The 15,220-nt window shown below is 38.2% G+C and overlaps 1 protein-coding gene across 4 annotated transcripts in view; it reads right to left on the bottom strand.

Moving 5' to 3' along the window:
* Positions 1 to 3,855: 3,855 nt before the first annotated feature.
* Positions 3,856 to 15,220, bottom strand: part of LOC139134378 (harmonin-like) — a 37,476-nt gene continuing 26,111 nt past the window's right edge. For 2 of the 4 annotated variants that reach the window (XM_070701248.1, XM_070701242.1), the window contains exons 7-15: positions 14,019 to 14,192; positions 13,433 to 13,549; positions 12,751 to 12,899; positions 11,483 to 11,828; positions 10,187 to 10,342; positions 8,109 to 8,262; positions 7,633 to 7,742; positions 7,306 to 7,367; positions 3,856 to 6,386 (exon numbers count right to left, since the gene is read on the bottom strand). In XM_070701248.1, the coding sequence (XP_070557349.1) occupies positions 6,374 to 6,386; positions 7,306 to 7,367; positions 7,633 to 7,742; positions 8,109 to 8,262; positions 10,187 to 10,342; positions 11,483 to 11,828; positions 12,751 to 12,899; positions 13,433 to 13,549; positions 14,019 to 14,192 (1,281 nt within the window). In that variant the 3' untranslated portion in view covers positions 3,856 to 6,373. The remainder of the gene's footprint in view (positions 6,387 to 7,305; positions 7,368 to 7,632; positions 7,743 to 8,108; positions 8,263 to 10,186; positions 10,343 to 11,482; positions 11,829 to 12,750; positions 12,900 to 13,432; positions 13,550 to 14,018; positions 14,193 to 15,220) is intronic. The other 2 variants (XM_070701262.1, XM_070701255.1) reach the window with 1 other exon arrangement.

The raw sequence follows: 15,220 nt of genomic DNA, 5'->3' as shown, positions 1-15,220 counted from the left end.
TGCTTAGTTTTACTGTCTTTAAAATTATCACCATGTCATGATCCTATTGGTGGATGTATTCGTTCGATTGTTCACAGTATCTGTGTACTCACTCGGGGCGGCCATATTTGACTGCAAGTCGAAAATTATTCATTTGTTGAAATCTAAGATCTACATTCGTCGCCAGCGTTTGTAAAACGTTCTGTTGTCACACTTCAGTATATATTTCAAACCATCTCGTCGAAAATATGCAAAAAGGTACTGCTAATGAGGATTTATTTTCTCTCTGTCCGCGGGCCATATTTCTTCATATTTGAAGCTTTACTCGACGTTTTATCTGTGTCAAAACAGGAAAAACACAAATGGGCTGAAATTAAAACATAAAAATCATTCCAAGTTGATAATTTAAGGTATGAATTCTCCCAAAACTTTAGGGTACCGAGTGTGTTGGATAGGTTAGGCAAAATTTGTGATTTAGGGTGCATTCATAAATTTTGTGCTTCGTAATCCGAGTGAAACAATAATAAGATTATCGAACCTCGTAAAAGGGAAATTTATTCTACACAGATTCGCTACTCCGTGAACTCGTAAACAGATTCGTAAACTCAAGCGAAATGTCGCAGCTTTCAATCAGTGATGTGTAATTTACAGTAAAATAATCCCCCCGCACTCAGGCGGAGAGTTGCGGTCGATAAACTTTACTCAGTGACATTAAAACTGCAGACAAGAAACCCAAATAGTGATGAATCGCCTTGGAAACGACATTTCGTACGCCCTCGTGGTGAAAGAGGACTTACTCGAAACCATTAAAAGTATCGTCGTCACTCGGAAGCCGCCGTGACATTAGGAAAGAGGACGTGGCTTACGAAAATGCCACCGAATTTCCTCTGATTACTACGCGGTAAAAACGTGTTTTTCATTCTTCAAGAAACCTTTTCTTTATTTCAAAGATGTTATTGAGGTTAAAAGGTGCGATCTATCGCAAAAACATAGCTCACCAATGACAAAGACGAGGCTTCATCGCTCTCTCAGTTGGAGACGAAACCTTTTCTGTATTTCAAAGATGTTATAGAGGTTAAAATGTGCGATCTATCGCAAAAACTAGCTCACCAATGACAAAGACAAGGCTTCATCGCTCTCTCAGTTGGAGACGTTACGCGTTTCAACCCTCCGTGACGCGCAAGAATGTCAGACGCGATGATTTTGTTTATCTGATAAGCAATTTCTTTGAAAAAATATGAACCATTGTTAATGTTTTCCGCAGCTGGCTATAGAGGCTTAATTATTCCCTATTTCTTCAAAGGAAGGCTTCAAGAACTTTTGTTGCCTTGCCTACAGCTGAGACGGCATCCATGGTACACACATTTGGAGAGATAGGAGTATCATGGCTGATAGGGGAGTCTGAAAACGTTTCCAAGTCAGCCCAATACAAAAAAAATCTTTTTATTCTGAGTAGGTCAATTGTGTCAAGATATTTTGGATTTCAGGTTGTATTCGCCTCGAAAGTGCAAAACTTAGACTGTTGCTCGAACCTTCCTCAATGAATCTTTCAACCATTCTCCTTGAAAATCAAGAATAAAAATCGGGGCCGGGTCACGTGCAAAATGTTGTAAAGAGAAAACAAGTTACTGACATTTGAAATTCAAAATGGCCGCATACCTGTGGCGGGAAAAAAAAAACAACAAAATTATCGATATTTTCGAAAAAACTAAGACGGTGAAAAGTTTTCTTACAACAAATGCTTTAAAATGAACCCCCACAAGTGGTAGATCAGAAAAGGATTGTAAAAGTTTGAGAGTCCGAATATCTGTCCCCGAGGCGCATTCTACCTCAAATATCATTTCAAACACATCGGATGCTCTATGCGACACAGTTATTGTCCGAATGAACTAATTCATTGTGCAAATTCTCCACCCCTGCCGCACCGAAGTGTTCAATGACACTGTTTTGGGCAATTTAATCCGTTTCGTCGACGTAATGCCAACGTTCAATATTCCGACAACACGTATTTGGGAAATAACACAATTTGAAATGTTTACATATGAAAGTCTAAGTTACTGTTCAGCGTGGATTTTATATGAAATAAAGAAATCGAAACTTTATTTATGACCAATTTAAATTTCATTTAACATTGCCTTAATGATTTATCACAGAAAGTTGCTGGAGTGATAAATGAAACGCTAAAATATGCTTAGTTATCGGGATGTACTTTGACCACGTGATGAGCGAGAAATCTCGGTGACCTTATTCGCCGAGAAAGCGAAAGAACAAGTCTTTCTGTTCAAGATGTTAACATTGATTCAATATAGCTGAACATTTGCTGAACATCAAGAAACCTGGTTTTTCGGTGCACGTGAGTGGGGCACACAAGAAGCTGGCAGCGGAGACTACAAACCGTTAACTGTACGAATGTAAACTAAGCGGCCACTATTTAAATTGTTGTTTCTGTTGCGTGCTTATTTACTCCGAGTCAGCTCGGAGCAATATAACTTGAAACACGCGACGATATCTGTGTACATGTAATACACAGCATACAGGCTGCGAATTGTTTCCCGGTGCCGAACAACTCTGTAAACAGTCTGAAGCTCGATTAACATCATGTCTTACTTTAGCCACAGTCCCCTCCACCCACGGAGAGACTGTGCTGTAATTGCGAAGGAAAACTTGCAAAGTGTGCATCGATGTTCGATGATATACTTCTTTTGCATGGCAAACACATAAATATTACTGAACTAGGGCCTTCTCATACATTAACTCTCAAACGTAAAATGTTTGTCGTGGCGGACTTACATAATCTCGATGAGAAAGCTTATAGGTGGTGTGGAACGCGCCATTTGGGAGAAAATTTCACAAATTCAAATACTTAAATTGCGTCGCCGACAACCATGTGACACGCGCGGCAACAGATACATTTTAACCATGGGAAGACCAATGCAAAACTAAGCTTGCCGAGGGTGTTCGTTAGGAATTTCTTAAAACCTCTTCAAATAATTCTGTTTTATTCCAATACCTATGATAGTAACCTCAAACAACTTTGGTTAAGCAGATTTTTTACACCGACCTAACGAAACGCTAACGCGAGGAACATTAGCTCCCATATGATGACGAGCTGAACAAACTTATGCACCTTGTCCACGTCGATTTTTGTTCAGACGCAACATTTTAAAGGCGACTGACCATGATATTGGGCAAGTAAATAGTCTGTTATATTGATCTGACTCGAAACGCGAAGTGCAAAATCCCGTACAAAGGTTTATGCACTTGCTTTATGAATTTTTTGAATGGAATGAGACAACAATCTCTTCTCAGCACGACTGAGAGACAGCTGAAAGATAACTTGACATTGGCATGCCTTACATGTAACTTGGCTTCGAAACACCCCCCCCCCCCCCCATCCTCCCGTGATGTGCAACAGCGTCCCTTTAATTGTGTTGGTATACTTCTCACAAAATGAATCAATTGGTTTGGTCAAACAATCCCTTTACATCGATATTGTATTTTTTAAGTGATGATCAAAACTCGTATTCTGCATGTTGATCCATAGACAGTGGCGCGGAAGAGCTCTTTGTATCTGCCTATTGTTCTTCGGTGCGTATTACACTGCCGTGTAATATAGCCCTCTTGTAATGTAGATAGCGCCACCTGGTGCCAAATGTGCGACTCCTTTCGTAGTGATATTTCCTGGTTAAGGCATTATAAAGAAGCACACCCGAGCAGAGTATGAATATCTGTCATGTACCCCGAGGCGCATTCTACCTTAATTTGAATTCTATACTTACCTTTCACCAGTATATAGTTTCCCTCTGAAGAGCCTAGCGAAGTGACTACATCAACGTCCGGTAATTGCATAGAAATGACACAGATGAGAGTTACTACTCAGAGTAAATGACCCTTTATTAACACTGTTAATAACAGTCATGAATTGTGTTCTCGGTATATATATTTGTATATATACAAATTTGAAACATACACAGTGAATTTCATTTAAAAACTGTTACACGTTTTATTGCATATATTCTGTACGACGCATGAGTACTGAAGAATTTCTATGGTATCTACCTTTGTATATTACAGAGGTTTATACTAGTACATTATTTTGCTTTGTTCAGTGACTGTTTGATTATAAAATTCAGTACTCTAAGATGCTTCTTGCAATCTGGCACCTTTGAGGGGCATATCTTTTGGAGTTGGAGTACTGCCTAAGCAGGAATTCATAAAAATATTTGTGTAAATAAAAATATAATCCATTCATGCTGTGGTGATTTCATCCTCTGCACCCAGTTTGTTACAATTGTGCTGATGAGTAAAAAAAAAAGAAAGAAAAAAAATACAAAGATTGCCTGTGACTTAATTCTAGTTGTGGATTGGTTTACAGAATCCAAGAAAACACTGACAAGTCAAAGAAAATAACCGTGCAACATCACAGTTGTTGTCCCAGTGCAAGAGGGACGTATCTCCTATGCACAGCAGATACATCCCTCATGGACTGGGACACATATTCAGACTCTCAAACTTTTACAATTGTTTTCTGATCTACCACTTGTGGGGGCTCATTTCAAAGGTCTTGGTGGAAGAAAAGTTATACCATCTTGCTTTTTTTGAAAATAGAAAATTTATTTTCCCATAGAGTTAACACAGGGATGGCGGCCATTTTGAAGTTCAAATACAAGTAACCTTGGGTTATTTGTTTCTCTAGTACCAACATTTGCATGGTGATCCAAGGTTTTTATTCTTGATTTGGTAAGAGAATGGTAGACAGGATCATTGAGTTAAGTTCAAGCAAAGGTTTAGGTCTTTCATTTTGCAAGGCACATACTGCCTTAAGGTACACACCCCTAAGTAAGTTGAAATTCAAATGAATTGTATTAATTCTGCATACAAGAGCTTTTCCTGCTCGACTTTGCTATAATCTTTCATACTTATTCTGTATACAAACATTTGTCAAGTTCAGACTTGCTGACGTCAAGTGGATTGCTAAAAGTTCAACTTCCCAGTCTGAGCCTAGAAATGAATGATTATAAGTTAGACTTCAAACACCGAAATTGCTCACATCTTCATCTGTATTTTATACAGGTGTGACTGTGTATCACTTGGGTTATCACAGCACAGATTGTAAGAGCCAACACTCCAGGTAGCTCCTTACACTCTGAAGAGCAGCAGTGTAAATAGCAGCCTAAAGCAATCGACTTCCCAGTCTGACCTCATCACTGTGAAGGTAGAAACATGAACGAAATATACAAGGTCACTGTCTTCACAAAGTAGACTGGAAGATCTGCCTTGTGAGGGCGCTCTCCACCTTTCAGAAGGGAGAAATGCTGAGTGCTCAGCTCCAGGTGGCAGATCTTCAAATCTGCTTGGTAGCCTAATTGTTGAAACAGCTGCTCAGGGGTGGGGGAATGAGGGTGGGGGTCAATCAAAGGTGGGTCTAGACAATACCATACAAAGTAATACAACAAGCTGGGCCTTTCTGTTTGATTGCACTTAGAAAACAAGTTTCTGTCTCCAATCAAAACGTTACACTCAGATCATTGCACACTACACAGACTACACATTAATTTCCTTTACTGCCATTTTCAAAAATCTGTTTTTCTCTTCCCATAAAACTTACAGTTTATGTCATTATTTCATTTTCATTTGAAGATGAACTTACAAGATATCATCTGATGGAGTTACGGCCAATGATGTATTTATTCTTTATGAACTGTGTTGTTGGGGAAAATGGCAAGAGGGTAGGATAACGGTCATGGAAAGGATAAATTAAGAGGGAAAGTTAAAGGGACTTTCGCTGTAACTTTTGATTCTGTTTGCATTACATTTCAAGGAAAAAAGTACGGTGTCCTTACGTGAGGTGTGGTAAAATGTTTAAGTTTCACTCTCGCAGATACACAGTATTGTGTATATGCTATGCAGTACCAGTGCCGGTATTCGCATATGAATACCAGTCAAGACTGCAATTCAGCTTTCAACATAAACATTGAGTGTTACACATATACAAGCTGTGTTGATAAGGTGAAAACTTGACACTGTGAGGGCAGAATAACAAAATGTACTCCTTAGACACAGCAAAAAACAACGGGAAAATTCATCAAAAGTTACAGCGAATGGAACTCTGTATTGACACTTGTGAAATAAATTATACATTGTTGATATTAGCACTCTGTATACTAAAATGCAGCACTCCCATTGGCTTGTTGATGTTGGACCGATCCATCCTTACCACTAGGGTGGTTACAGCATACATGATGGTGGGCAATACATGGATGAGAGGCATTGGTCTGGCAGTGCAGGGGATGTCTTCACTAAACATGAATGGTACTTGCCCATATTTGAGGAAGTATTCAAAGCAGTTGCTATGGCTTGATTAACATGATGGTGAGTTGTCGATGGATGTCTTCTAAAAAAATGTGCTGAAATTGGAAGGATAAAAGACACAAATCAGAAGTCAGTCTAGATTCAGAAAGAGTGACAACAAATCTCAAAGACATGAGGGACAGCACGCAATCAATCATGTAAAGAGGTCAGAGGTCAACATGCAGAATTCTTTTAAGCAGTTCAGCATTGGAAAAGTCACCTGACCCGAAAAACCTGTATTCTTTGATTTTCGAGGAAGACAAGCTCAGCAAATTTTCTCTCAAATTTTGCAAGATTTTTTCAGAAATACTTTTTGTAAATGCAAATTAAACATTTTACACAGCGTAACTGAAAGAATTTTTTTTTATTTTAGAAAGGTCTATCTTGCCTTGTGAGGGCAGTATATTGATTGTCATTTCATTTCTGGTCAAAAAATACGCAAACAGCAGCAAACACGATAATGAGTGCCCTCTTGAAATTGATTCAATATGCCCCCCCTGCGTCCTCCCCCCCCCCCCCCCCCCCCCCCGGGTCATGCCGCTGACTTTTAAATATTTTCCCTTGCTCAAGAAAATTTTTCATATCAGATATATTGGAATGAGGCAGATGTGAAGAGGTTTTAAGAAATTCCTAAATTGATATGAGCTGTTGAGAAATCTTCAAGTTTATAAGTAATACTGAGGATAACACAGAATGCAAAGGTTGGCCCCTTGACCTACCACGACCTCTCACAACCTCTGTCTGACTGGCTCACTTTCTTTGCAAATATTTACTTATATACAAGGAAAATGTCACTACCTTTTCAGAGCATGCTTTATCCACTAAGTCCTCATCATTGTAAACAACGTAAACATTTTGGTGAAAAGTCATCATTTATCACTATACACATCCGTTTTGAATCATCAACAAAATGCCAATTAATGAGAATATTGTTATGCGATACATCCATATGAAGAATTAAAATGTCAAGCTTACATTTCATCTTCATAATTCTTTGGAGGTGCGACAGCTATGACCAGTTCTAAGATTTCACTTCCCTGGTTTTGAAAATAGAAAACAGATTACAACTTTATGAACATTAACGAGACATGTATGAAGAAATGGTATGGTACATAGACTTTTGCCAAAAGTGGTAACGAGATATGAGAAAAATATCTATGAAAGGTTCTATTATCAAACACACTCGGTACATATCTGTATGATTGTGCAAAAGAGCTCAATTTGCATAAGACCCCTTAGTCTGGTGATTAATATCTTAAGAATATCACTGTAATTCTATTGAAGTCCAATACTGGTACTTACATCTGTATTTTTCATGGCATCAGCGATAATCTTTTCTGCCTCAGCCAGTTTAACAGCCGTGGTCTTTTTGTTATCAACCATCATAATTTGATCTCCTTTGTATAAACCACCTGCAACATAGCAGACAGGAACAGAGTGAGACCAGGACAAATTGAGAGTTATGGCCCTCTAAGGAAACCTATTTTAGTTTTGCTTTCTCTTCTACATGAATTTTAGCATGGACATAGGAAGTTTAAAATCCATAAGGAGCTTTAAAATAGTATGTTCAGATGATTAAGTATTTAAATGTTCACGAACACGTGTGACATTTTGATCTATGTGACTCTAATCACATATGTCAAAATCAGTAAAATATTGATCAAAAAATCCCATGTTAAATAAACCAAGGGGAAGAGGATAACAACATTAAAATATCATACAATTAATTTTAACTGAAAAATCAGAGTGACAAAATGCCATTCCAAACGACAACCTACCATGTCTGTGGGCGGCTCCTCCGTCATAAACTTCAGACACCACAATTTTTCCAATGGGGGAATCGATACCACCTTCTATTACAATTTCGAGGGGCCCGTCTTTTTTGATCTGCAACAGCCGGATTTCTTTGCCGCCGATCTCCCGATCTGTAAACTGTCATGGAAACGTGAAAATAGCCGTCAGCTTTGTCTCTGATAAAGATGAGAAATTGACACAGGCAGTTTGGTTGGGTTTCAGCTGAATGAAAAAAGAACTTTTTAGCAAAATTAATGGAGGCGGTGTGATGATGTATTTTTTGGTGCTGCAGTAGGCTTAGCATATGTCAAATGATAAATTTCCCCATATTTAACAGCTTACATTGGTTGTGTGCGTAAATACACTGAGCAACTCAAAATATACCCTGTCATACTGACAACAATGCATGCTGGTTAAACATTGGTATGATATTTGTAACAGTCAAATGTTTGGTTAAAAAGATATTCAGTGCTTCAACAGGTATAATACTGGTTGGTAAACAGACTATAGTTGGCCACTGGAAACATGTTTGATGAAATTTTGAAAAAAGTACATGTATATTGGCAAGGTTTCCTCTTTCTTATGTTGTTTGGTATAATCCAGGTGATGTCAGTGTGACATATTTGGCTCTTTACACTCTGGAATAGGGGTGAAAGCTAGGATGGCAAAAAATTGTGGAAAATTTAGAAAATATAGTGAAAAACTGTTACTTTCACTTATCCATTCTGTCATTCTTATATTGTTGAAGTGAAATGCTGTTTTGTACAGTTAGTAGAATTCAAAGAATATCCAATAAGAAAATTGGAAAAAGATACCTATGTGACCAAATTGCAAACAGCCATTGACAGGTTGTAATTTTGGATGAAAATTTGTGGAAATTTCCATTTTGAGATTGGCTGGCATGAAATACCACATGAATGACTGAATCATACAACGGGATTACTCTATCGCCCCTTTCTATTTGAATATGGATTCAACATATGTTGTGTTAAGTCAGGGTGGGACAAAGGGACAAAGTTGCTGTTTTTTGGTGTGTTTTCTATTTCACTGAACAAACTTTCTAGAATCAACAATGTTTCTAGAATTGCACAAAAAAGTTGACTTGAATTTCAAGTGTAAAAATTGTTTTTTTATTTTTACAGTTGACAGTCTTAAATTATAGCTGTTATCTCATTTTACAGATATTTCTGGAGATACCAAAATTTGTGTTCTAGTGTCTTCTTTCTATTACTTCCGTGAACAGAGCTGAAACTGTGTCTTCTTGACCAGATTAGCTTTCCCTGAGTCCAATGAATTTTACCGACATAAGTGACTTATTAAATGATATGAAATTGAGAAAAACACCACAGAAAAGAAGCTGCTTTGTCCCTTTGAGCTTAAAATGAGAGAGGAAAGGCTACTAATGAGCAACAAATGATGAACTCTGCATGGGATGATAAATACAATGATATGGAACAAGTGTTCTGACTATGTTTATTCAATGACTTTATGCATAATCCTAAAGCTATATACTGCTAACTACAGTGAAGATGAATTCAACCTTTCTGTAAAACCTACACCAATATCACTACATTATACACCCAGAGAAAAATGACCACCTTTCCAGTTTCGTTTACACCATTTAACATCCCTTATATCAGAATTGCCACGCTGCAAGGTACCTTTACAAGAAACACAGGTGATGTACGGTAGAACACCCAGATAGAGAGAAACACATTAATGTTCTACCAGCAACATTGGACCAGCAAATATTATACCAGAAATTGTGTGCATGGGAAACCTATGATATGTGACTTTGTTTACAACACCTGTAGGGTGTAAAAGCTGCTACTACTAATCGGTACAGTTGCAATAGGCTGGTGTCATGGATGTTTACTGCGGTGTCGGGTGAATTAAGGTCAAAGGTCATGAGGTATGTTACACTGTTGTAGCCAGGGAGTGATTCCAACACTCGAGGCGGGAGCATAGGGTCAAAGGTCATGGGTGAGTTGCTTGGGTAAATTGTGGCTGGCTCTGTCCGCCATGTGCACTACTATTCAAGTTAGCTCGTCCCGATACTCACGTAAATTCTTGGATTAAAGTTAGCGTCGGTGTCGTGTCTACCTAGTCGGTAGCTAGCGTATGTGTGGCCCGTGGGTTTGAGATGAACTTTCATGGAAGTGGTGAAGTTAGGCAGGTCATGTTCTGTCTGCTTTTGATATGAATTGGATGAAACTCTCTGTGGTGGGGAGATGGGTTGGCAACACATAAAATTACGTCGATGTCATCGGTGTTAGTCAAATAACAGCAATATTTGATGGTAACACAACAAGCCATTACTCTCACTACAACCCTTTCAACAACATGGTTTGGCCCAAATGTATTGTTATCAATGGCAATTGTGGACTGTTTACCAGAAACCAGGGGTGAACAGCTACACACTGTAGCTGGGAGTTATGATGTGTGAACGTTGTCACTTTTGACCACTGTTGATTACCATGCTCTGATTGGTGAAGGTTTGATGTAATTATCAGTGATGCAGTGTCGGTAATGTCTTATCCATGGAAACATTTCATTCAAATTACATTTAAATTTTGATACCCTAGCCAGCCAAATATACAAGCAATGTGGTTAAATCCCAGTGAAGCCAAACACCAGCATATCTTGATCTTTGTTATGAACAATCTGCTGAATGCGAAATGAATTTTCAAATGATCATGAACATTTTGGGCATGGGAAAAACGTTGTAATGATCAGCAAAGTGTTGAGTCTGCTTCTGATAGGGTGGCATCCTTTGGTCTACAACAATCGCGCTGGTCAAATATGAAGTGTTACAAATTTTTAGCAGTTATCAGAACTGTACAGGACTGCGTGTACGATCTTGGAATACATGAGTCACAAATTTACGAAAAAGGGAAAAACTGTGAGGGGAAAGAGAAAATCAAGTTACAGGCAAATCTTGGTGGAATTATTGCAATGACTGTTTCAGGAAAGTTCAAGAACAAGGAAGTCACCAAACTTATCAATACTTAAGCAATTGTGGAAGTCCCTTGAATGATGTAATTGTGTAAAGTCATATTAATATTTACACACACCAGCTGTTTTATTTCTGAAAGAAGAATGCCGCTTTCTGCTTTTATATTTGAAAATTGTCACGGCAATTCAGTTTCATCATATGCAAAATTTTACATATCAACAGATTTGAAGAAGTTGGGGAAATTATATCTCTCAAATTATGAATTCACATAATTGTCTGATCTCTAAACATTACTTTTTGTAGATATTCCTGCTGCCTTGTGATTTCAATATAGTCTGGTCAGTTTTAAGTCATAACACTGCCCGCTTTCTCTGACTTGTTACATTACAAATATCAACTTACTCTTTTCGCCACTTCCATTTCTTGTTCAATGTCATCCCTCTGTGCGTTCCACTGATCCTGCAAGGACATCGCGGATGTTCCCGTCTGCTTTTCTTTCTCGATCTCCTTCTCCTGCTGCAGGCTCAAATTGTACAGTTCCTGGGCGATCTGCTCCGACTCCAAGTCGGCGGCGTCGAGGGATGACTGACTGACCCGGTTGCCGGATCTCCCCTTGGGTTGCACCATCCACAGGTCCTGCCATTTTTCTTCCTCTTTTCTTTGAGTGTCATCCGACGGAGAAGCTACCCTGGCTTTGTTTTTCTCGTACTGGGCTTTCTCCTCCTTTATCTTCCGATCAGCATCAGCTCTGCGGACAAAAAGAAAAAAATTGCCCACTGTAAGTGGCTTCAGAACTGAAACAAAACTGGATAATTTCTGAACAAGGTAGTACATGCCTCGAAAATGAAAGACTTAAACTTTTGCTCAAACTTTTCTCGAGGTATAGTTCGACCGTTCTGTTTCAAAATCGAGAATAAAGATCAGCGGTCACTGCATGTGCAAATTTTGTTACTGAAGATACAAACTACCCAAATTTACCATCATTTGAAATTCAAAATGGCTGCCACCCCAGTGTCAACTCTATGGAGAAAAGTAAAATTTTGATTTTCGAAAAAAAATCGAGACAGTGAAAGTTTTTCTTTCTCCAAGAGCTTCAAAATTAGCCCCCACAAGTGATAAATCAGAAAAAAATTGAAAAGTTAGAGTCCAAATATCTGTCCCAAAGCCCCATTCTACCTTAAGAATTCTTTAATGCTGCATCCCAGAAAATATCCTTTGAACAGTAGCCAATCTTGAATTCAGACAAAAGACAATATAATTTGAAATCTTTTTACAATTTTTCTGAGGGAGCCGAGTAGAAATTACTTGCTCCTTTTACTTGCATCAACTGTGAAGTAATGCGAAAACTGAATCAGAAAAATAATCATGACATTGTGAAAAGCAAATAACTGAATGTTGCTTGTGTAATACTGACAAAATAATAAAATTGATCAACTTTACAATCATTTTCAGCACTAGCAGGTCTATGAAGATAATGATTTGGAAGAAATGGATAAATAAATATATAAATAAGAAATGGATAAAGAAGAAATGAAGAAGAAATTGATAAATAAATATGTAAATAAATGGATAAATAAATAAATAAATAATTACATAAACATATTAATGAACAAAAAAAACCAATCAAATTAATTAATTCACCGACTAACACATAAATTGTAAGCTTATACCTGTCCTTATCCATTCTGCGTTGTTTCTCACGTTCATTTTGAAGTGCAATCTGTCTCAGTCTCTTCAACTCTTCCTGCTGTTTGCCAAGGTTACTGTCATTCTCAGCTCTCCGCAGTTTATTAGGTTTGGCATAGATCTCAAAATCAGCCTGAAGAAATGAATTTATCATGTCTTTTATTTTCTGAATTGGAAAGGTTAGCTATTTATGTTACCTGCTCTGTGAGTATGAGTGTGTAAGAGGGCCTTATGCTTTTCGTAAAAAGATCGACCCAATTTTCTTTAGGTGTTTTTCATGAATTGTTGTAAAGGCAATACAACAAATCCTTGGTATCAGACAGACATTTGGATTTGCTGGCAGGGTCAATAAACTGACAGGCACCTGAAATTCAAGAACTTTCATGGACTTTTAAAGTCCAAATACTTTTATAACATATTATTTTTATACATCTTTTCACATATCATTTTTATGATTTCATGATTTATCAAACAGTCATTTTTGAAAGTTGAGGGCAGATTACCAATTTTCCGGTACTTTCCAGGACTATCATTTCATTTTCCAGGACTTTCCAGGAGACTTTACAATTCAACGATTGTCAAGGACTTTCCAGGAGCATGTGGATCCCGTGGCTGGGAAAGGACTTGGGCACAAATACGATTCCTGTGGGAATTTAGCAAACTCACCCCTCCCTTCTTCAGCGTGATGGTCAGCTGTTTACTGGACTTCAAGACCACTACTGCTTCAGCATGGGTGATGCCAACAAAACTGACGCCATTCACCTCCAAGATCTGATCCCCTGGCTGAAAGACAAAACACTCACATTTTGGAAAAAATATCTGAAAATTTGCTGTTGTCCTCAATTTGTGGCAAGAGTGGCCAAAACTTTCCAATCAAGTAAGCAGAATGTTCCTGTTTCCTGTACTACAGGAAAACCATCACAACTCTAACACTGACCTGATTCACAGCATGGCAAATACTGGATATTTAGCCTTACTTTATTCTGTGCAAGCAAGTACCGGTATAGCTTTAAACACACTGGTATGAATGATTTACTTTCAATTATTTCTCTGTTATTTTTTCAATTTTCTTTTATATATTGACACCTTGGATATTATTTTTTTGCACATTTAACTTGGATATACCGGTACATTAATTTCTGAGAGGTAATGCAAATTATTTTACAACTTGGTCTTTGGTTAATAAACTTTTAGGTTAAATAGATTTGAATTGACCTTCCCTTGCCATCTGCATTCCCGAGCCAAGCCTTACCTTGATCCCGATTTGTTCAGCCAGGGAGTGTGGCTTGACATACTGGATGAATATGTCCGGCTTTCCCGGAGTACTGGCAATGCTGCATCCGAGTGTCATCCCGCCAATCAGGTTGACATAGAGTTTCCGGATGTCATCCTCGGCACCGCTCTCGGCTTCCTTGATCACATCCTCCTTTGAAGACACAAAATAAACTCTCTTGAGAAAAGATGTACACTTTGAAGACACACAGTGCATGGCTCAAAATTGAAAGACTTACACTGTTGCTAAAACATGTTACCATACAAATCAGCAAACTTAGATCTATAATTTTAACAAAATTCCACAGAGGTATATCAAGCGACGGCATATATATTGATTTTTCTTATTCATTGATTGTTTTTATTTGAATTAACGCACCTTCAAAGTCCTTCTTATTTTATAGTGAAAGCGGGGGTGGGGTGGGGTGGGGGGTTCCCAACTGCAGCTGGTATGGGACCCATAAAATGGGTCTGTGTTATGCACGATATAACCCTTGTGCATATCAAAAATTTTAAAATGACGTGAAATTGGCGATGCACTGTAGCAGCTTCAGGAAAACGACAGGATGCAACCAAAACTTATTTGGCAAAGTTTTGCACTGATTGGAGAGCTACAAATCTGGTGAACTCTGAACATGCATCAAATGCTGTTCTTGCTTTACATTTGCTCGACATTCATCGCCCAATTTCTGGGAAGAGGTAGCATTTATGGTATCTACAAGAAAGTTGCGCAGCCGTAGACGGGACAAACCACTCCCTTTAATGAAAATATGGTTGAGATGCCCATACTTTGGTATCGATCGAGGCAAGTGGTTTTTTGTTCTATAAGCTCAACACTGATTTTTTTCACCGCCTTTCCAAGGCTCAGGCAAGATGTCACATTGATGCAGCTTTATCTGGTTCAATTCAGATTGCTAATTTTGTATGATCACACTAGGGCATGATTTTTCACCACGTGCAAGTCAAGAAGATGCAAACAGAGACGAGGCTTCAAAAAAATAGCGTCAATGACACTGTAGCTCCCATCCTGGACTATTTAGTGTTTGTTCTCTGGTCAGATATTTGAACATGTGTGAAAGGGATAAAGTGCATGAAGTGAAAATACTTAAATGTAATGTACCGGAGACAGTGAAATATGTTTAATGTATTTATTCAGAATATAAAATGGAAAAAAATACAGAA

The sequence above is a fragment of the Ptychodera flava genome, chromosome 1 (genome assembly GCF_041260155.1).
Source record: "Ptychodera flava strain L36383 chromosome 1, AS_Pfla_20210202, whole genome shotgun sequence".
Lineage (NCBI taxonomy): Eukaryota > Metazoa > Hemichordata > Enteropneusta > Ptychoderidae > Ptychodera > Ptychodera flava.
Note: the sequence above shows the minus strand (reverse complement) of the source record. Positions and strands in the feature narration are given on the sequence as shown.